General features: G+C 50.9%; 2 protein-coding genes across 7 annotated transcripts; one reads left to right on the top strand and one right to left on the bottom strand.

Annotated features, from left to right (window-relative positions):
• The first annotated feature begins 9053 nt into the window (after positions 1–9053).
• Positions 9054–11592, top strand: LOC109753326 (pentatricopeptide repeat-containing protein At4g30700). Its single transcript, XM_020312229.4, has one exon. The coding sequence runs from the start codon at positions 9089–9091 to the stop codon at positions 11459–11461; it is 2373 nt and encodes a 790-aa protein (XP_020167818.1). The 5' UTR covers positions 9054–9088; the 3' UTR covers positions 11462–11592.
• A 7145-nt stretch (positions 11593–18737) lies between these two features.
• Positions 18738–22040, bottom strand: LOC109753357 (pentatricopeptide repeat-containing protein At2g03380, mitochondrial). 6 transcript variants are annotated; one of them, XM_040397032.2, is made up of 3 exons: positions 19425–22040; positions 19257–19312; positions 18738–19174 (listed from the first exon to the last, which is right to left on the bottom strand). In XM_040397032.2, exon 1 carries the CDS (start codon positions 22029–22031, stop codon positions 20010–20012), a length of 2022 nt encoding a protein of 673 aa, XP_040252966.2. In that variant the 5' UTR covers positions 22032–22040; the 3' UTR covers positions 18738–19174; positions 19257–19312; positions 19425–20009. The 6 variants fall into 6 exon arrangements, with proteins under 6 accessions (XP_040252966.2, XP_040252967.2, XP_040252968.2 ...); XM_040397033.2 differs by having other exon boundaries at positions 19257–19301; XM_040397034.2 differs by having other exon boundaries at positions 18738–19171; positions 19257–19301.
• Positions 22041–22433: the final 393 nt, after the last annotated feature.

Here is a 22433-nt window from a genome sequence, read left to right as displayed (position 1 = left end):
GCTGTTGATGACCCTGGCCGGACTGCTCATTAAAGCCCCCTTGAACATTCTGAGGATTGGAATTTGAGCCGCTGCCCGGGCCATGAAAGCCGTCGGCGCCTGAGCCGCCGCCCGAGCCATTGTTGCCATTAAAGGCATTGGAATTCTTAAAGGCCTTCATGATTGCGCAATCTTTCCATAGATGAGTAGCTGGCTTCTCCCTAGAGCCATGCCTTGGACAAGGCTCATTCAACAACTGCTCAAGCGTTGGGCCTGACCCGCCGGCTCGGGGAGGTGGCCTCCCCTTACGTCGCTGGTTGTTACCCTGTGAGCTGGCGTTGGCCACAAACTCTATGCTGCCATCAGCCTTACGCTTGCTACCTCCTTGGTTCGCCGGGTTATGCTGAGGACCCTTGCCATTGTCGGTCTTCTTTCCCTTCCCTGTCCTTTCATCATCCGACGCAGGGTCCTTGGTACTATCAGAGTCGGCGTACTTGACGAGAGCCGCCATCAGCGTACCCATATCATTGCAATCACGCTTGAGCCGCCCGAGTTTCATCTTCAGGGGCATGAAACGACAGTTCTGTTCCAACATTAAGACTGCAGAGCCGGCATCCATCTTATCAGATGAATGTATTATCTCTTTGACCCGGCGAACCCAATGGGTTGTAGACTCACCCTCCTGCTGTTTACAGTTAGTCAAATCCACAATTGACATAGACTGCCTACAGGTATCTTTGAAGTTTTGGATGAACCGGGCTTTCAGCTCAGCCCAAGACCCAATAGAATTTGGTGGCAGCCCTTTCAACCAAGTGCGGGCAGTCCCATCTAACATCATGGTGAAGTACTTGGCCATTGCCGCTTCACTGACTTCCAGCAACTCCATAGCCATCTCGTAACTCTCGATCCATGCTCCGGGTTGCAAATCAGCTATGTAATTAGGCACTTTCCTTGGCCCTTTGAAATCCTTGGGCAGACATTTGTTATGGAGAGCCGGCACCAGACAAGGAACACCTCCAGTCCTCGTAGGTATACCCACGTCGATGGAAGCCGTCAACTGAGGCACCTACTCCGCCTCTTACCGTGCTCTGTCTTGGTCTACCGCGTGAAAGGCTCCGTTATGAGCCGGGCCGTGGCCAGGAAGCAAGTCATGGCGTCGGACATTACTTGAGCCGGTCGCTAAGACCATGTGTCTGCTATAACTCGGGCTCCGGCCTGGACGAGGGGTTGAATGGATCCTGTCCCGGCTATAAGAATATGCCTCTTGCTGCGCCAGAGCCGTCTGAAGGAGTTCTTTGACCCGACGGGTTTCAACCGCCGTTGGAGAGTCACCATCAATTGGGAGAGCCGCCAGCCGCGGCGACCATGTTTTCCAACGGGTTGGCATAATGACCCGGTGGTATTGGCACGTACTGAGGCGGGGCAGGGTTCACCCGGGGAGGTCCCATCACTTGGGGCTGAATTGGCGTTCCAGCCCCGGGCACTATGATCTCTGGCGGGTTACTAGGCCCTGCCCCAGGCGTGTTGAAGAGGTTTCGAGGATCGTAAACCGGAGGGAGTCGAGATTGGGCCTTTTGATGCCTCCTTCTCATGACCTCATTGGATGCGTTTTGATCCATCGTGAGCACTGTGACTGAATCAGCTGAGTCTGGGCGTCGAGAGCCGCCCTCTCTGCAGCCATCCTGATCCCTTCCGCCGCCAGATCCTCCTTGGCTTTTGCTAGATCCAACTTTAACTGTGCCACCTCCGCTTCATGCTGAACTTGATCCGCTGGGGCAACCGTAGCGGTCAACAGGACCGTTATCTTGTCTGTGAGATCCATCAGCACCTGAGCCGGCGAGGGCACAGGGCTTCCTGACCCGGCAGCGGGGTTTTGAACAGGTTGTGCGCCGGCCATGAAGATTCCAACCCGGCTCGGTGGCTCAAAGGGGTCCGGAATGCTGTCGCCATCGGAACAACCCCTGAGCCTGCCATCTTGAAGTTGATACAATGAGTTTGACTCATCCGTAGACGACTCGCCGTCAGAGCCGGCGACCGTCTCATCACCAGATCCAGATCCTTCAGAGAGTCCTCCATGGACACATCCCACGAAAGCATGCTTCAAGGCAGGTAGAGCCCGGGCGAGTCATGCACGCTGAGCCGTCTCGATGAGATCGGCGCAGAGATCCGGCTCGGGGCCCGGCTCACCAATCTTGCCAATGAAGACATGGATTCCGCCGAAGGGGACCCGGTACCCGTACTCGATTGAGCCGGTGTCGGGGCCCCAGTTTGCATCATCGATGTAGAGCTTGCCGCGGCGACTCTTGGTCATCCGGCCCACAGCGTATCCCTTGAGCCCTTGAAAGCTGCCCTTCAAGAACTCAAATCCACCATGCGCTGGCCCCACGGTGGGCGCCAACTGTCGTGGAATTGTCACGGCAGATGTCCTCGTGCAAGGACTTAGTCGTGGAGCCATCGCAGCTAGGAAGCTTAAAGGGGTTAAACGGGACAAGGAACACGAGGGTCATACTGGTTCGGCCCCTTACGGTGAAGGTAAAAGCCTACGTCTAGTTGAGGTGGTATTGATCAGGGTATCGATGACCAGGAGCTAAACCATCCTGCCTGGTTATCGATTTGATCTTACTTGTCCCTAAACCACCGCCGGGTCGCCCCTTTATATAGAGAGGTCGACGCCCAGCGGCTCTCAGAGTCCCGGCCGGCTCATAACAGTGTCCGGCTCGGACTCTTAACTATTCTTGCCTTACACTACAAGTTTCACCCTAACGGCGGTTAACACTACGGGCCTTAAGCCATCTCCGGGTCTTAAGCCCATTATTGACCCGTCGTCTTCAAGTTTGGTGCTGGGCTTCGCGTGATGACCATTATGACGTAACCCGGCCCCTCCTGGGCGGGTGACTCTAATGGTTATATCCTCAACACCCGGCGATCTCTACCCGTGTGGTCCAACGACAAGCCGTGGTCCCGTCGCTCTCCACGCCGACGTCTCTCTCTGGCATGCTCGTCTTGGCCATCCCGGCGCCGACGCTCTTCATAAAGTTTTGCGGACTTTTCCGTTTTCATGTAATAAATCGGAGGCACACACTTGTCATGTCTGTCGCATAGGGAAACACTTGTCATGCATGTTCGTTTGCCGTTTTCTTCTTCATCATCAATTGCCACATTTCCTTTTGATGTTATTCACTGTGATGTTTGGACATCTCCCGTGCCCAGCAATTCGGGTTTATCATATTACCTTGTGATTTTGGATGATTTTTCTCATTTCACTTGGACCTTTCTGTTGCGCCGCAAATCCGATGTCGTTTCCTCCCTTCATGCTTTCTACACTTATGTTGCCACCCATTTTCATCGCACCATTGCTCGTCTACAAACTGACAACGGAAAGGAATCTGATAACCTTGCTATTCGCACCCTCTTATCCACTCATGGCACTATTTTTCGTCTCACATGTCCATATACATCTCAGCAAAACGGTCGTGCCGAACGTGTTCTTCGCACTCTTAATGAGAGTGTTCGCGCATTGCTCTTCCACGCACACATGACTGCCCGGTTTTGGCCTGATGCTCTCGCCACAGCTACCCTTCTGCTTAACAACCGGCCTTGTAAAACCCGATGGAACTACACCCCTCATCATCTCTTATTCGGGTCACCTCCGTCATACGATGATCTCCATGTCTTCGGCTGCCTTTGTTATCCTAATATCACCGCCACGACACCACATAAGCTGGCGCACAAAAGGCTTCCGTTGCTACGACCCAGAGTCACATCGTGTGATCGTGTCTCGGCATGTTTATTTTGATGAGGTTGTTTTTCCGTTTCAGCAGGCAGCGTTGCATCCCTCACCATCTCTGGACGCCTCTCCTCGACAGACTCGTGGAGCCCTTGCGCTCCCTCCACCCCGTCGCTCGGGCGCGGTTGCGGCCTCGTCATCCGCTGCCTTGCCGCCCTCGGTGATCCCTTCGCTGACTCGGGAGGAGTCGGCCTCCTAGGCCACGCCGGGCCCCCGCCTCTTGGCTCTGGAGGATCTGGCCTCCCAGGCCTCATCGGGCCCCGCCTCTCGGCTCTGGAGGAGCCGGGCGCCCCCCCCCCTAGCTGGGCCCTCGAGGGCCTTGTCAGCTCAGGAGGAGCCGGCCCCCTCAGCCCCGTCTGCGCCCTCATCGCCGTCTACGACCGGGCCCTCTGGCTCATCGTCGGCTCAGGAGGAGCCGGCTCTCTCGGCCCCATCGGCGCCCTTGTCGCCATCCACGGCCGGGCCTTCTCGCCTCGACGATGCCCTCGACACCAAAACCCGTGGCCTCGCCTACATCATCATCATCATCCGAGCCGGCTGTTGTTGCCCCTCGCCGCGGTCCACGTCCGCCTCCCCCGCCGCCTCACCACCACATGGTGACGCGCGCCAAGGCCGGGGTGCGCCAGCCGAATCCACGCTACCACAACCTCAGCGTCACGACCCTCTCTCCGGTTTCCGCGATCGGTGCATTCTGCGTTGAGTGATCCGCATTGGACCGCCGCTATGCGCGCTGAGTACGACGCTCTTGTCGCCAAGCGGACTTGGACCCTTGTTCCTCGTCCCCCTGGAGCGAACGTCATCTTGGGAAAGTGGGTTTTTCGTCACAAACTCCTCCCGGACGGTTCTCTCGACAGATACAAGGCTTGCTGGGTTGTCCGTGGATTTGCACAACGTGTCGGCGTTGACTTCTCTGAGACTTTCTCTCCGGTCGTCAAACCCGCCACGATTCATGTGGTTCTTCAGCTAGCCGCCTCTCGCCGATGGCCCGTACATCAGCTCGACATCAACAATGCTTTTTTGTACGGTCATCTTCAGGAGCAAGTTCTCTGTCAGCAGCCGACCGGGTTCGTTGACCCTCAGCGACCGGATGATGTCTGCCTGTTGTCACGGTCATTATATGGCCTCAAACAGGCTCCGCGCGCCTGGTACCAGCGCATCGCCATGTTCCTTGGCCTTCTCGGGTTTAGCAGCACCACCTCTGACACGTCGCTGTTCGTGCTGCATCGGGCTGATCATGTGGCTCTGCTTCTGCTCTATGTTGATGATATTGTCATCACTGCCTCCCGAGCGGATCTTCTTCGCGACATCATTGGTCGTCTCGGTTCTGAGTTTCGGCTCAAGGATCTCGGCGGGTTGCACTTCTTCCTCGGCATTAACGTGCGACGCGATGCCACTGGGTTCTTCCTGCATCAGGGCCAGTACGCTCTTGATCTTCTGGACCATGCCGGCATGACTGACTGCAAGCCAGCCGCCACACCTGCTGAGGCCAAGCCGAAGCTCTCCGCCACCGCTGGCCAGCCTGCTGAAGGAAATATGCCCTAGAGGCAATAATAAAGTTATTATTCATTTCCTTATATCATGATAAATGTTTATTATTCATGCTAGAATTGTATTAACTGGAAACTTGATACATGTGTGAATACATAGACAAACAGAGTGTCACTAGTATGCCTCTACTTGACTAGCTCGTTGATCAAAGATGGTTATGTTTCCTAGCCATAGACATGAGTTGTCATTTGATTAACGGGATCACATCATTAGGAGAATGATGTGATTGACTTGACCCATTCCGTTAGCTTAGCACTCGATCGTTTTAGTATGTTGCTATTGCTTTCTTCATGACTTATACATGTTCCTATGACTATGAGATTATGCAACTCCCATTTACCGGAGGAACACTTTGTGTGCTACCAAACGTCACAACGTAACTGGGTGATTATAAAGGTGCTCTACAGGTGTCTCCGAAGGTACTTGTTGGGTTGGCGTATTTCGAGATTAGGATTTGTCACTCCGATTGTCGGAGAGGTATCTCTGGGCCCTCTCGGTAATGCACATCACTATAAGCCTTGCAAGCATTGTAACTAATGAGTTAGTTGCGGGATGATGTATTACGGAACGAGTAAAGAGACTTGCCGGTAACGAGATTGAACTAGGTATTGAGATACCGACGATCGAATCTCGGGCAAGTAACATACCGATGACAAAGGGAACAACGTATGTTGTTATGCGGTCTGACCGATAAAGATCTTCGTAGAATATGTGGGAGCCAATATGAGCATCCAGGTTCCGCTATTGGTTATTGACCGGAGAGGTGTCTCGGTCATGTCTACATAGTTCTCGAACCCGTAGGGTCCACACGCTTAACGTTACGATGACAGTTTTATTATGAGTTTATGAGTTTTGATGTACCGAAGGAGTTCGGAGTCCCGGATGAGATCGGGGACATGACGAGGAGTCTCGAAATGGTCGAGACGTAAAGATCGATATATTGGACGACTATATTCGGACATCGGAAAGGTTCCGAGTGATTCGGGTATTTTTCGGAGTACCGGAGAGTTACGGGAATTCGTATTGGGCCTTAATGGGCCATATGGGAAAGGAGAGAAAGGCCCCAAAGGGTGGCCGCACCCCTCCCCATGGACTAGTCCGAATTGGACCAGGGAGGGGGGGCGCCCCCTTCCTTCTTTCTCCTTCTCCCTTCCCTTTTCCTACTCCAACAAGGAAAGAAGGAGTCCTACTCCTGGTGGGAGTAGGACTCCCCCCTTGGCGCGCCCTCCTCCTAGGCCGGCCGCCTCCCCCCTTGCTCCTTTATATACGGGGGCAGGGGGCACCCCATAGACACAACAATTGATCATTGGTCTCTTAGCCGTGTGCGGTGCCCCCCTCCACCATATTACACCTCGATAATATCGTAGCGGTGCTTAGGCGAAGCCCTGCGTCGGTAGAACATCATCATTGTCACCACGCCGTCGTGCTGACGAAACTCTCCATCAACACTCGGCTGGATCGGAGTTCGAGGGAAGTCATCGAGCTGAACGTGTGCTGGACTCGGAGGTGCCGTGCGTTCGGTACTTGATCGGTCGGATCGTGAAGACGTACGACTACATCAACCGCGTTGTGTTAACGCTTCCGCTTTCGGTCTACGAGGGTACGTGGACAACACTCTCCCCTCTCGTTGCTATGCATCACCATGATCTTGCGTGTGCGTAGGAAATTTTTGAAATTACTACGTTCCCCAACACCTGCTACTGACGCCGCTCTTTACCGCAGCATTGTGGGCGCCCTTCAGTACCTTACGCTCATCAGACCAGACATCCAGTTTGCGGTGCAGCAAGTTTGCTTGCATATGCACTCGCCCCGTGATGTTCACTAGTCTTTGGTCAAGCGCATTCTTCGGTACATTCGTGGCACCCCGACCTACGGTCTTTATCTCCGTGCATCCGCCTCGACTGAGCTTATTGCCTATACTGACGCGGATTGGGCTGGCTGTCCCGACACTCCACGTTCCACGTATGGCTATTGTGTCTTCTTCGGTGACTCTCTTGTCTCCTGGTCCTCTAAACGACAGCCTACTTTACTGTCTCCTATTCGAGTGCTGAGGCCGAGTACCGAGTTGTTGCCAACGTCGTTGCGGAGACTTGTTGGCTTAGTCACCTTCTTGGTGAGCTTCGGATTTCTCTTCCGAAAGCTACTGTGGTCTTCTGTGACAACGTGTCGGCCACCTATCTCGCGGCTAATCCGGTGCAGCACAAGCGCACCAAACACATTGAGCTCGATGTTCACTTTGTGCGCGAGAAGGTTCAGTTGGGTCAGCTTCGTGTTCTTCATATCCCGACCACCAACAGTTTGCCGACATCATGACCAAGGGATTGCCTACCGCTGCATTCCAGGAGTTTCGTTCCAGTCTTTGCATCGCCGACGTCGACGCTTCGACTGCGGGGGGTGTTGAAACGTGATATCTTTGTATTTATTTCTGACTGATTCTCCTATTATCTCTAGCCTTGTATAGATTGATCTCTAGAGATATTGTAGGGTTAGTTGGCTTGTCACGCAAGACACCACCGATATATATTGTAACCGACTCTGATGGAATACAATCGAGTTGCATCCTATAGTCTTCTACAGTGAGTGCACCTCCTTGTCCTTGGTTTGTCTGCATTTGCATCTGCATTCCTCTCCATCTTATTTATTTTTCTTTGAGAAAAGACATCAATGAACATATTAGATCTTATAGTTATCACGAAAACAAAAGCCATTACAATAGATGGACACCAATAGAAACATTAAAAATAATTATACTACCTTTTTCTTTCTCTGATTGTATGCCGTCAGACCGAGATTGGAAAATGTATCGAACTAACATAAAGAACAGTGACACCTGCAAATGCCCTCGTCAAACCAGGCTTTAAATAACACAATAGCAACCAACCACTTGAAATGAGATCTAGAAATCGCCGAAGAAGCATCACCCCGTGCAGTACAAGCTTGCGGGGAGAAACAAAGAGGGAAAGCACAAATAATGCAACAAGAGCACCGCCAAAGTAATCGAACGTCATTGGCCAGCCAACACCAAGCCAGGACACTGCACCGTTAACGCAATCAAAGGCGCCACGCATCCGAGAGTACACAATGCCGCGACACCACCTGTGTCGTGGGGTGTAAACGAAAGGACACACGAGCCAAGACGTCACCACGTCACATGTGCCACCGACAAGGTCGAAGGGCATCGCCTAGTAGACCAAACCAAGACATTGCACCATCGACGCAATCGAAAGGCACCGCGCATGTGAGTCTGCCCAACGCCGCGACACCACCTGTGTCGTGTGGCACAATCGAAAGGTCACCCGAGCCGAGACGACGCCATATCACCTGTGTGCCATCGGTATAGTCGCATAGGGCACCGCCGCAGCAGAGACACTTGAAGGAGCACCTGAGCACGAACCATAAGAACACCGGCGAAGACGAGGGAAGACGGCCAAACCCAAAGCCACGGCCCTCCCGGGTGGGAGGAACCGCATCCATGGCCGCCACAGCAAAGCCATGGAGCTCGCCAATCCCGACGGACAAGCGCCCACCGACGCCGACAACGGGACAAGGGGGCTCTTCCACTCTTTGACACCATTTTGCATAGACATGTCGTATTTTATATCATTCGATCATTAACATAATTATTATAATGCCCATTCTAGGACAAATATGTCATTTCGTTAGCAAATTGAAACGTCTGCATGTCGTCCGTCTATCAGCGATCGAACGGCTACACTTTCTCACATCAAAAACCACATAACAAACCCCGGCCACCCGCACCGCCCGACGGAACCGATGCCTTCTCCCGGCCTGCCGCCCCCCGCCGCCGCACTCCTCGCCGACGTCGGCGCCCTCCGCCGCTCGTACGCACGCCTCATCGCCCTCTCCTCCACGCTCCGCCACCTCGACCAGATCCTCGCCGTCTGCCTCGCCTCCGGCCACTACACCCTCGACCCCGCCCCGGCCACCTCGCTCCTCCTCCGCTACGCCGCCCTCCGCGCACCTCCCCGCCAGCTCCTCCGCCTCTTCCGCGCCGTCCCCAGCCCCGACCGCTTCATTCGCAACGCCCTCCTCCGCTCCCTCCCGTGCCTCCGCCCGGACCTCCTCTTCCCCTGCCCCGACTCCTTCTCCTTCGCCTTCGCCGCCACCTCGCTCAACACTTCCAGCTCCCGCGGCGGCATCGCTTCTAGCTCCGCTTCCGCGCGCCCGCTGCACGGGCTCGCCGTGGCCGCGGGGTACGCGGGGGACACGTTCGTGGCGTCGGCCTTCACCAAGCTCTACTCCACGCTGTCGAGAGGCGATGACGCACGCAAGGTGTTCGACGCAGTGCCGTCTCCGGACACGGTCCTCTGGAACACGCTGCTCGCCGTGCTGTCCGGCTCGGAGGCCATGGAGGCGTTCGTGCGGATGGTAGGGGCAGGATCTGCGCAGCCTGACTCGTCGACGCTGTCATCGGTCCTGCCTGCGGCAGCAGAGGTTGCGGATGTGACGATGGGAAGGTGCGTCCATGCCTTTGGGGAGAAATGCGGATTGGCACAAGACGAGCATGTCGTGACGGCGCTGATCTCACTGTATGCCAAGTGCGGAGACGTGGAGTGTGCACGGCATCTCTTTGACAGGATGGTGGCGCCGGATTTGGTTGCGTACAATGCCTTGATCTCAGGCTACTCGGTTAATGGCATGGTTGGATCGTCGGTGGAGCTGTTTAAGGATCTGGTGACCTTGGGCTTGAGGCCAACCTCGAGCACGTTGGTGGCGCTGATCCCGGTGCACAGTCCGTTCGGGCATGAACAGCTTACTCGGTGCTTACATGCACATGTTGTCAAGTCTGGATTTGATGCCAATGCTCCTGTATCGACAGCGCTTACCACTCTCTACTGCAGGTTAAACGATATGGAGTCTGCAAGGAAAGCCTTTGATGCAATGCCTGAAAAGACCATGGAAGCATGGAATGCCATGATATCGGGGTATGCCCAGAATGGTTTGACGGAGAAGGCCGTTGCACTCTTCCAGAAAATGCAGGCGCTCAATGTGCCACCAAATCAGCTCACCATCTCGAGCACTCTGTCAGCCTGTGCACAGCTTGGAGCTTTGTCATTGGGAAAGTGGGTACACAAGATCATCTCCAAGGAGAACCTCGAACTCAATGTTTATGTCATGACAGCGCTCATTGACATGTATGTGAAGTGCGGAAGCATTGCTGAAGCTCGCCGCATCTTCGACAGAATGGACAATAAGAATGTGGTCTCCTGGAATGTGATGATCTCTGGATATGGCCTGCATGGTCAAGGTGCTGAAGCTTTGAAGCTCTACAAGGACATGCTGGATGCAAACCTTCTTCCAACAAGCTCCACCTTCCTGTCAGTACTCTATGCGTGCAGCCATGGAGGATTGGTTGAGGAAGGGCGGACAGCCTTCCGGTCAATGACTACCGATTACGGGTTCACTCCAGGCATCGAGCACTGCACTTGCATGGTGGATCTACTCGGCCGAGCTGGCCGGCTCAAGGAGGCTTATGAGCTCATCCCAGAGTTCCCCAAGAGCGCCATTGGACCTGGCGTATGGGGGGCTTTACTTGCTGCTTGCATGGTTCATAAGGATGCTGACCTTGCAAAATTGGCCTCCGAGAAGTTGTTTGAACTAGAACCTGAGAACACCGGCTACTATGTGCTGCTCTCCAATCTGTACACGTCAAAGAAGCAGTACTCTGAAGCAGCTGGGGTGAGGCAGGAGGCCAAGAGCAAGAAGCTGGTGAAAACACCGGGGTGTACTCTAATCGAGATAGGTGATAAACCGCATGTCTTCATGGCTGGTGATCGTGTCCACCCACAGTCAGACGCCATCTACTCGTACTTGGAGAAGCTAACTACAAAGATGATTGAGGCTGGGTACCGACCCGACACGGAGGCAGCATTGTACGACGTCGAGGAGGAAGAGAAGGAGCATATGGTGAAAGTGCACAGCGAGAAGCTGGCCATCGCCTTTGGATTGCTCAATACGGAACCTGGGACAGAGATCAGGATCATCAAGAACCTTAGGGTGTGCCTGGATTGCCATAACGCCACCAAGATTATTTCCATGGTGACACAGAGGCTGATTGTGGTTAGGGATGCGTCGAGGTTTCACCATTTCAGAGATGGAGTTTGCTCCTGTGGCGATTACTGGTGATTCACTGGGATTTGCTCTGATCTCTTAACAGATGATTAGTCGATTCTTTAGAGGTAATCCTCTCTGGAGAGCATTTGCTGAGCTCAAATAATTTGTAACCCTCGGGTGCCAATTTTATGCTAATTTTTTTTAATAATACATTTTTTTTATTAAATTACAGAAATATTACGCCGAAAATATTATTTTCAAAAATAATACACCGTCGGCCCGCTGCAGGCCGACTGGACCTAATCGGCCCACAGCAGGCCGACTGGTGGCCCATCTGCTTGCTGCTGGCCGATTGGGCTGTCGGCCACCAGATCAAGTCCAGTCGGCCTGCAGTTGGCCGACAGGGTCCAGTCGGCCTGCAGTTGGCCGATAGGCCTGCATTCCCGCCACCCATTTCCCGCCATACCGGAGTCGTTCTTTCCCGCCATTTTCTCCTCTCTACCTATAAAACCCCCTTCAGACGGAGGTGGATAAGCATTGCAGTGTAGTGTAGTTGAGATGTCCCATTATCCTTTCGATCGTAGTTTTCACCCTGGGATGAGCAGGACTCTTCTGAGGCTAGCTACCGATTTCAGAATGGATAATAGGATAGTTCTATGGGACGAACTCACCGGTAGTGACACCATAATGAATGAGTTGGCTCACCAATTACGTAGGTCTGGGTGGCCTGAAAGGACCTATGAGGAGGTACGTAAAGAACTTCTTAGGTTGCATGACAGGTGGAAGAAGGTAGTGGTGCCGAAGAGTGAAACTTTCAGAAGGATTGCAGCAAATAATCCATGTTTATGGACTGAGGAGAGCGAGGACGAAGATGTCTTCATGCCGCCGCTTCCGGGTTCTGCATCGTCGAAGGGCAAGAGTTCTTCATCATCGAAGGGCAAGGTTTCTGCATCGTCGAAGGGCAAGAGTTCTTCATCGTCGAAGGGCAAGAGTTCTGCATCGATCGAGGATGACGATGATGACTTCATGTAGTTTTTATGATGTATGTTGTGAGTTCAGTTACGTACCATTTAATTTAGATGTAGTTCTATCTAGTTGTTTGTAATGTCTCGTTGTATGAATATTATGTTCTATCTAAATATGATCTTGTAGTTCAGATAACAGAGTACTAAAATAGAGTAGGCATATGTCTCGTACATAAAAACATAGTCATTTGTCTCATACATAGAATAGACATAAGTCTCACACAGAAATAGATGGTAATGTCTCTACTGATAGATAGAAGCGCCAGTGACGACGTCTGGCCTGGCGGAGAGGCGGATCTCGAATGACAAATTCATCACATATAACTCGGTTTCCTGTAGCAATGCAACTCAACAACCTTTTTCCATTCCCATTCGCTCAGCATTTCTTGAATCTTGCCATCATCAGTTATGTCAATCAATTTTCTTTCCCCAGGGCCATCTGACTGCTTCCTGCTGACGCAGTACACAAAACCGTCTTCTTTCAACCCTTGCTTCAACATGAATTTAGTCTTCAACCAATCAAAAGTGAGGTCCACTTCACTAACTTGCACAACACTTGGAGAAAAGCCTTGGACATGAACAATAGGGCTAAGCACCCACTGAGTACCCTTAGCCATCTGCAACACACAAATCGCATTGAGTACCTAACCTACCCCTTAGCCATACTACCGGAGCACCTACGAAAAATAAAATGTGGGCTGAAATATACCTTTGAAGCGTGCGTGCGAACGAAGAACGACGAACGGCGGCCACCAAACTGCCGGTGTTCCGCGTCCAACGAAGAACGACGAACAACAGCTTCACCTCCACCACACTGCCCCAACTTCACCACCACCACACTGCAATGCTTATCCACCTCCGTCTGAAGGGGGTTTTATAGGTAGAGAGGAGAAAATGGCGGCAAAGAACGACTGCGGTATGGCGGGAAATGGGTGGCGGGAAACGGGTGGCGGAAAACGGGTGGCAGGAAATAGTTGTCGCGAACATATGGCGGGAAAGGGTTCTTCATCATCGAAGGGCAAGGTTTCTGCATCGTCGAAGGGCAAGAGTTCTTCATCGTCGAAGGGCAAGAGTTCTGCATCGATCAAGGATGACGATGATGACTTCATATAGTTTTTATGCTGTATGTTGTGAGTTCAGTTACGTACCATTTAATTTAGATGTACTTCTATCTAGTTGTTTGTAATGTCTCGTTGTATGAATATTATGTTCTATCTAAATATGATCTTGTAGTTCGGATAACAGAGTACTAAAATAGAGTAGGCATATGTCTCGTACATAAGTACATAGTCATTTTGTCTCATACATAGAATAGACATAAGTCTCACACAGAAATAGATGGTAATGTCTCTACTGATAGATAGAAGCGTCAGTGACGACGTCTGGCCTGGCGGGGAGGCGGATCTGGAAGCGGCGACCATCCCAACCTGTTTGGTGCCCTAATGTGACGAGGAGGAATCTCAGACTCTCCCTGGTCATGCTGTGTATCCTGTGTGGGGCCTGTGGAGGAGTCGAAAACATGTTCATCCACTGGGTGTGCTGCGACATCTGAGCCTGTATGTTGTCCTCAGGATGTTGATCACTCCCCCACGTATCATGTGATGCCGACATAGACGCCTGATATCCATAGGCTCCTACGCGATGGAACGTTTCATCATGAAGAATGAGGTCGCGTCAATTAATAAAGCACGTACCGCTGAAGCCATCCTGAGTGTATCTTCCAGTTTTCTTTAGGAGTGCGAGTGACCAGAGGCTCAAGCTTGCGCTCATACCATATCGCAGCACGATGACCCCTATCAATGTCCCCATTCAGCAACCACAATCCCGACATTCCTGCACATACAAAATTCAGAACATAGTGTCACACTTATTACAAATTCAGAACATAGTGCCACACTTAAAAAAAATTCAGAACATAGTGCCACACTTAATACAAATTCAGAACATAGTGCCACACTTAATACAAATTCAGAACATAGTGCCACACTTAATACAAATTCAGAACATAGTGCCACACTTAATACAAATTCAGAACATAATGCCACACTTAATACAAATTCAGAACATAGTGCCACACTTAATACAAATTCAGAACATAGTGCCACACTTAATAGAAATTCAGAACATACTACTGCTAGCTTAGCTTCTTCCTCTCGCCCTTACTCCTCTACTGCCTCTACCTCCTCTTCTTCCCCGGTTGCCTCGTCCACGCCCAGTGACGAAAGTGGGACAATTAGTGTCCCTATGGCCAAATTCATTGCATAGAATGCATTGCCTAGTCGGACCTCCTGCTTCAGATTCATCCATATCATTTCGGACGCGCTGACACTGTCGTCTGCCTCTACTTGTATGCATATGCTCTGGGTTTGGAATGTAACGCCTTTCGGCGGGGTTGACACTGTTGAAATTACCCATTGATCGAAACCCATCAGCTCACCTGTCCAGGTATTGAGGACAGACTCTTTCAGAAAAAATGGAGACACAAACGATATTGCGTCCATTCCAAGCTGCCCGCAAGCAGCAAGTACATGTGAGCAAGGTAGGTGAAGCAATTTCGGTTTATTGCATGTGCACTCACACGTTGGCCAGGCTTCATTGCCAATTTTCACCTCATGCGTCCTCAACTCATTTGCACATCCGAATTTGTTGTTGGCTAAGCGGACCTCAAACCTTCTTTCTTGATTACCGATGGCGACTACAGTGTGTGACCTACCTTTTTGCATCTTGTTGCCCATGTACTTCGTGACTCTTTCACAGTACCGTGTATTTGGGTTGTTCAAGATATGCTGCTCTGCTTTTTGACGTCTGTCTCTGAAATACTTGACGGTGCCATAGAAAATATCCTCAACGATGGCTGTAAGTGGCAATGCCCGGTTTCCTCTGAGGACAAAGTTGTATGTTTCTGCGAGGTTCGTTGTCATGACACCGTACCTTGCTCCATGTGTGTCATGTAGCAAAGACCACCTCTCCAGAGGCTCATGCTCTATCCAGTGCTCGAAGGTTTTAATCGACCTCCCGAGCCTTCTCCTAGTACCAGGTGGGTCAAAGCCTGGCAGGTCACATAGCCCAACAGGCTCCTCCTCCACGGCCGCTGTTCCTGTTGCCAACTGTGCAGCTACTGCTTCAACATGTGCCCTCGCCGCTGCATCTCTTGCAGATTTCCTGTCCCTCACGTGTCTCTGTGTGCACACATTAAGTCTGTCGCGTATCAAATTGTACTTCCATAACTGGTTCTGCTTGCAGAGTTTTTTGAACAGATTCATCAGGTTCTTATTTCTAAACTGCGAGAAGAAATTTGCCTCCAGATGGCGCATGCACCAACGGCTCTGCAAGTCCTGCCATGGAACTTGTTCCTCAGGGCCTGGGTTTGTCAGTGTCCTTATCGCACTGAGTATACCTGCATGCCTGTCATGAAGGATGCACACATTGGGCTTCTCCTTCACAACTGATATTTTCAACTGCCTGAAGAACCATGTCCAACTTTCAATGTTCTCACTCTCCACAAAAGCAAATGCCAGTGGGACGACTTGATTTTGGCCGTCTTGACCTATGGCTGTCAGGATCTGACCCTTGTACTTGCCTGTGAGAAAAGTACCGTCAACACATATCACCGGTCGGCAATGCCTGAAAGCTTCGATGCATACACCGAAAGAGAAGAAGAGACGATGCAACACCCTCACAGTTGGGAACTCTGGCATGAACATGTCTTGGATATCGATATAGGTGCCTGGATTCCGCTGCTGCAGGGTGTGGAGGAGGTGGACAACAGAGTCATATGCATCAAAATAAGAACCAAATCTCCTCTCAAGCGCCGCATGCTTAGCCCTCCAAGCCTTGCCCTAACAAATTCTGTACTTGAACCTGGCGAAGACTTTTGTCTGGACTGCCTTCACTTCCATAGCTTTGCCCTGCACTATCTCATCGTAAAACAATCGAGCAATAAGCGTGGATGAAAGGTTGGCATGATCTTGAGGGATGCAGGGAATAAGACAAGTGTGATTAACTAAGTCACTTATCACCCAACTTGTGCCATACTTAGGGAGAAAGCCGTGCACCCTGGCGGGACAATCTGCGTTCTTGCATACCATTGTCAGGAATTTCTGACTGGACACCTGAGCTGTGAAAACCCTTTGCGTGGACATTGCCCAATTAATTATTGCATCCTTCAGGGCTTGCTTGTTCGGATACATAGCACCCGTCGCAATATTGTTCTGGTGATATTGTCAGGCTGAATCATGTCCATCATTCACGGTCATTGCAGATGATAAGTCATGATTCCACCATGCAGGATTCGGGACCTCCTCTGCATTTTCTTCTTCATCTGACTCGTCTGAATCATCGGCATGACCCCTTTCAACATCGGTGTCTTCTTCTTCCATCTGGTTCTGCATGTGCCCATCTACCTCATCAGCGTCCACCTCGCCATTGTAATCACCATCGGCATTTCCTCCTTCTACCTGACTACTCTGCCCTGGTTCATAACCATAAGCATTTCCTCCTTCTACCTGACTGCTCTGTCCTTGTTCGTAACCATAAGCATTTCCTCCTTCTACCTGACTGCTCTGTCCTTCGTAGCCACCCTCGCCTTCATGTGCAGTGACCTCCTTCACGACGGGAAGCACTAAAGCAACAGGATTGCATCCCCTTCGTTCACCACCTTGTAACCACCGCACCCAATCGGAGTCTCCCTCTATTGGCCTCAAATAAAAGTAAATTTTTGAACTTGACCGTGTCCACAATGCATGAACACCGACGGTGTGTGTTTCAGTATCAAGACCTAAACTTGCCGCAATCCATTCTTTCAACTGACTAACAGACCATGTTTGTGGTGCGTTCATTGCCACCTCTATGTGAGTAAATTCACTCAGATCTGCTCCCAACTCAGTTGTTTGGACAGTACCAGGACCGTAGTAAAATCTGAACTTCACTACATCGGACATCTCGACTCACCTATTTTTTTTTTCAACAAGGAAATACAAGTATTAAGCAACAACTTAATATCCCCACTAACAAATATTAGACATGTCTATATATTACCTAGCTATATATTACAGAATATTAACGGAGCAACTAATACAATTCACACACCTACAAGTATATTACGAATATTTGCCGTAGCAACTATAAATATTGACAGATTAATATATTTGACTGGACTGCCTATATTACAGACCTTTTTTCGGAACTACTACAAATACTTACACTCCTAAATACTTGACCTCCACATATAGTACGGATTATTACCGGAGCAACTACACATTTTTACACAACTAATTAGTTGACATATAAATATATTTACGTATACTACCGGGGCAAATAACAATAATCGCACACCTAATTTATTTCACATCGAAACATATTAACAAATACTACCGGAGCACCTACGAAAAATAAAATGTGGGCTGAAATATCCCTTGAAGCGTGCGTGCGAACGAAGAACGACGAATGGCGGCCACCAAACTGCCGGTGCTCCGCCTCCAACGAAGAACGACGAACAACAGCTTCACCTCCACCACACTGCCCCAACTTCACCACCACCACACTGCCCCAAGTTCACCACCACCACCTCCACCAAAATGCTCACCACGACCACCACGAGCTACCCCATCAGTAGATCGAGACCTCTTTTGGCTGCCCTAACTGAGTTGAATCCATTCACGGTGCCAAAATCGCGAAAAACTTGCTCATTTAGGTGTATAAATTGGTGGCATTTTTGTGTAGAGAGAGAAGGTAAGAACACAAAAGAACAGAAGAACAAGGGAGGAAGGGAATAAGACAAAGGGAGGAAGGGGAGGATAAGGCACGGGCCGGCCAGCTGCGCGAGGTGGCAGCACCCTGTCGGCCAGCAGCTGGCCGATCGGCCCGCGGTAGGCCGACAGGGGCGCACCCACGCCGACAGCCCACTCCCTCCCCCTCGCGACGTGGCCCGACCAACCAGAGGCCGCCGCGTGCCAGCCGGGCCTGCAGTCGGCGTGCTGCTAGCCGATCGGCCTGCTGTGGGCCGATTAGGTCCAGTCGGCCTGCAGCGGGCCGACGGTGTATTATTTTTGAAAATAATATTTTCGGCGTAATATTTCTGTAATTTAATAAAAAAATGTATTATTTAAAAAAAATTAGCCAATTTTATGTGGTTGGGAGAAGATTCAGAACTGACTCATAACAAACACATTCCATTTCAGTTCCCAACAAGAGCCAAGGTTTTAACCCCAAGGCACAGACTCTCACGCCAGTATACAACAATATTACCAGCTCATGGGGAAGCCCAACTGCTTCAGCATAAAGTTAAAGCTGCTCACAAAAACATAGTGCTGAAAATAGAAACATTGTAATGGATCGTAAATTGTAATATTTGATTGCCAATTGGCATAACATGCGAGCTACAGAATAATTTGTGCTTTTCTACAAGTATGGTTAAAAGTGTTAACCAACATTGCTAGAAGCCAGAACACAAGTTTTGTTAGTACTTGCTTTCCTGGTAACAAATCATTACTTCACAATAGATTCTTGAGAGAAAGTTATCGATGGTGGCTGTAATAACAATGTGGTTTCTGCTAATGGAGATCGGAGGGAGCGCTCTTTATCACAAAAAAGAAAGTTATCGAGGGCAGCTCTTTTGCTTAAGATGCTGAATGAACTGCAGTATTTCAGCATTGGCTATCATAGGTTTGCTGCTGAGCTACCCCGTCTTGGTCATGGCAGAATCTTCTTCAGCCAGTCAAAGTGTGTGCCATTCCAGATTTCGAGACATGTGTTCTGCCTGCTGCCATTGGCCAAAGATTTAGGAGTATATTAGTGTCCATTAAGTAAATTGGCTAAATTCAAATCGTGTTAAATAGCAGTACCAGTAGGCTTAATCACCATGTCTTGAAAGTAATACGAAGAAAGGCCTGTTAAGTAACTTGAGTGATGAAGAAATGAGATTCATGACAACCACGAACTATTGGCCAGCTTATGAGACAAGATATAATTAACTTATGAACTGCATGATAATTAAGTTCATTTGTTCCTACCTAGCTCCTCAGTCTTTGGCCGCTTGCAGTCAGGATCCAGATGTCATTCAGTATAGACAACCGGGCATTTTACCATGCGCTGGAGGCAAACAAAGCTTCTTCATGAATCATGGGCCCAGATGAGCCTAGCCTCGAGAACTTTGTTAGTGTTGATATGGTTATAGCCTTGTGATGGCAGACCAGCAGCATATCAACATCAACAGTGTGTTCTAACAGTACATTTTGGTGAGGCCTGAAAATCTGAATATCTCATGTCACCATGTAGCTTCAACATGAACAGCCTTATAATGTTCTGCCAACACTTGCCAGGTATACTCATCACCTCAGATTTTATTTTAAAATTTGACCTTATCAGTTATCCTCACTGTTTCAGGGTTCATTCCAAAATTTGAGCCATATCCTCAGGAACCAGACAACACACTCCACAGTCTACATTACACCATCCTAATTCTGGATCTCGCTGCCATAAGATATGAGTGTACACAGGAGATACAAAGAGAGATTCTCGTGAATAATCAGTAACTCTATGGACCGATCAGGTGTGAAAAAATACAACTCTGTGGCCTTTGTTACAGAACATCTAATTCATCCATTTTCAAGTCCCACAGAGCTGCACCCGGGTAGCTTGACTAGTCCTCTTTCCTGCATCGATCTCCTGATAGCAAGAGACTTATCCCATCTCCCATATGAGGTATACAAGTTGGACATCAGCACATAAAAAGCTGGCGTGTCAGGATGAGGAACCATCATCCTATTGATCGCTTCTTCTCCAAACTCTAACCTGGAATGGAGCTTGCACCCATGGAGAAAAGCTCCCCAGACACTAATGTCTGCTTGCATTGGCATCTTCTGTATGAAATCCAATGCCTCCTCCAGATTTCCGGCACGGGACAGCACATCAACCATACATGCATAATGCTTCATTGAAGGAGTGATGTTGAAATACTGTGCCATGCTTTCAAAACACTTCTTTCCTACAGAAACCATCCCAGTGTGGCTGCAAGTGGAAAGGATACTTGTGAACACTACTTCATTTGGTTGGATATTGTCCTTCAGCATTTCATTAAAAAGGTCGATCGAGCCAGCAGAATCGCCCTGCATACCGTAGCCTCCAATCATAGCACCCCAAGTGACAGAATTGCGGTCATTCATCTCACTGAACACCCTCTGAGCAGATGGGAGATCGGCACACTTGTTGTACAGGTTCAGCAGAGCAGTGTTGACGTAGATGTTGGACAGAAATGCGCGTTTGATAGCATAAGTATGGAAACATTTACCGATAAGTAGATCACCCAAACAAACACAGGCTGACAAGGCGTTCACTACGGAGATGGCATCAGGCGAAGAACCCTGCACCCTCATCTGACTAAATAGCATTAGAGCTTCATTGCCCATGTCATTCTCAACATAGCCAGCGATCAATGAATTCCATGTGACAACATCCTTGTTCGAGATTCTTCCAAATATGCCATTGGCCTCTGACACTGCTTTACACTTTGCATACATGTCAACGAGCGCATTCATCACCACATCCTTCTCAACCACACCTAACTTAACTGACATCCCATGAATCAACCTTCCCAGAGACAAGTTGCGCAACTGAGCGGAAGCTGAAAGAACAGTTGCTATGGTTACCGAATTAGGAACAATGCGCACGAATTTCTTGTCAGCGAACAGAAGCAATGCATCAAGAGGACTCCCATTCTGCGTATACCCCACGATCATCGTCGTCCAGAGAACAAGGTCAACAAAACCAAGCTCATCAAACAACCGCCGAGCATCCTCTACCTCTCCGCACTTGACATACATATCCAGCATCACTGCAGTAACGAAAGGGTTAAAGACCATGCCATGTTTGATCACTGACCCATGAACCCATCTTCCTTGGTGTAAACTGCCGAGCATGGTGCAAGCCGTGAGCACGCTCGCCATCGTGTGCTCGCTCGGCAGCACACGCTCTTCCCTCATCTCATTGAACAGCGCCAGTCCTTCTTCGGCGAAACCATTCTGCAGGCAGCCGCTGAGCATGGACGTCCACGACACCACGTTACGGCTAAGGATCCTGTCGAACACCTTGCGTGCGTTCTCCAGGTCGCCGGCTTTGGCGTACATATCGACCAGGCAGTTCATCACGAACCCGTCCGCGCCACCGGCCTTGACGGCGTCGCAGTGCAGCCGCCTGCCGTAGCGGAAGTCGGCCGACCTGACCGAGGCCTTGAGCGCGAGGGACAGCAGGACGACGTCGTCCTGCGCCTCGGGGCACCGCCGCCGCATGCCCCGGTGGAGCGCGACGGCCTCCGCGTGCCGCCCCGCGGAGGCGTGCCACCCCAGGGCGACCCTGTAGGTGTAGGCGTCCGGGCGCGGGGTTTCATCGAGCACCCTGCGCGCGGAGGCGAGGTCGCCGAGCGCCGAGTAGCAGCTGAGCAGCTTGGTGCGCGCGCGGAGGGCGCGGAGGAGGCCGTGCGCGAGGAGGCGCGCGTGGAGGGCGCGGAGGGAGGGGAGGGTGGCGCACGCCGGGAGGAGGCGGTGGAGGAGGGGGCCGCCGTGGGGCAGGTGCTCGACGGAGTGCGCGTCCGGGGGAGCGCCGCGTGGGGACGGTGCGTGCATTGGGCGTTCCGGGCTTCTGATACTGTTTGATGCCTCCGAAGTATAGCTGGCCAAACGGGCCGGGCCAAACAGGCCAGCCCGCGAGCACGCCGGCACGGCCCGCTATGGGCCAGGCACGGCACGGGCTAAATGGGCCATGACCGGCACGCGGCACGTCTTGGGCCTGGAGCCTGGGCACGCAGGCCGGCACGGCACGGCCCGTTTAATTTTTTATATAATTTTCAGATTTTTTATATATTTACACATAAAATATAGCCCAATAGGCCTAAAACACAGCCCAACAGGCTTAATATGTGCATCCCAGCGTGCTAAACGGGCCATCGGGCTGGCCCGTTTACTAATCAGGTCGTGCCTGGGCCAAAGAGCAGCGCCCGTGGGCCGGCACGACACGGCCCGACTATT

This window comes from Aegilops tauschii, chromosome 7 (assembly GCF_002575655.3).
Source record: "Aegilops tauschii subsp. strangulata cultivar AL8/78 chromosome 7, Aet v6.0, whole genome shotgun sequence".
Taxonomy (NCBI): Eukaryota; Viridiplantae; Streptophyta; class Magnoliopsida; order Poales; family Poaceae; genus Aegilops; species Aegilops tauschii.
Note: the sequence above shows the minus strand (reverse complement) of the source record. Positions and strands in the feature narration are given on the sequence as shown.

Excerpts from the sequence above, each read along its gene's own strand:
- LOC109753326 (XM_020312229.4), top strand. The coding sequence starts at position 9,089 with ATGCCTTCTCCCGGCCTGCCGCCCCCCGCCGCCGCACTCCTCGCCGAC.
- LOC109753357 (XM_073502842.1), bottom strand. The coding sequence starts at position 22,031 with ATGCACGCACCGTCCCCACGCGGCGCTCCCCCGGACGCGCACTCCGTC.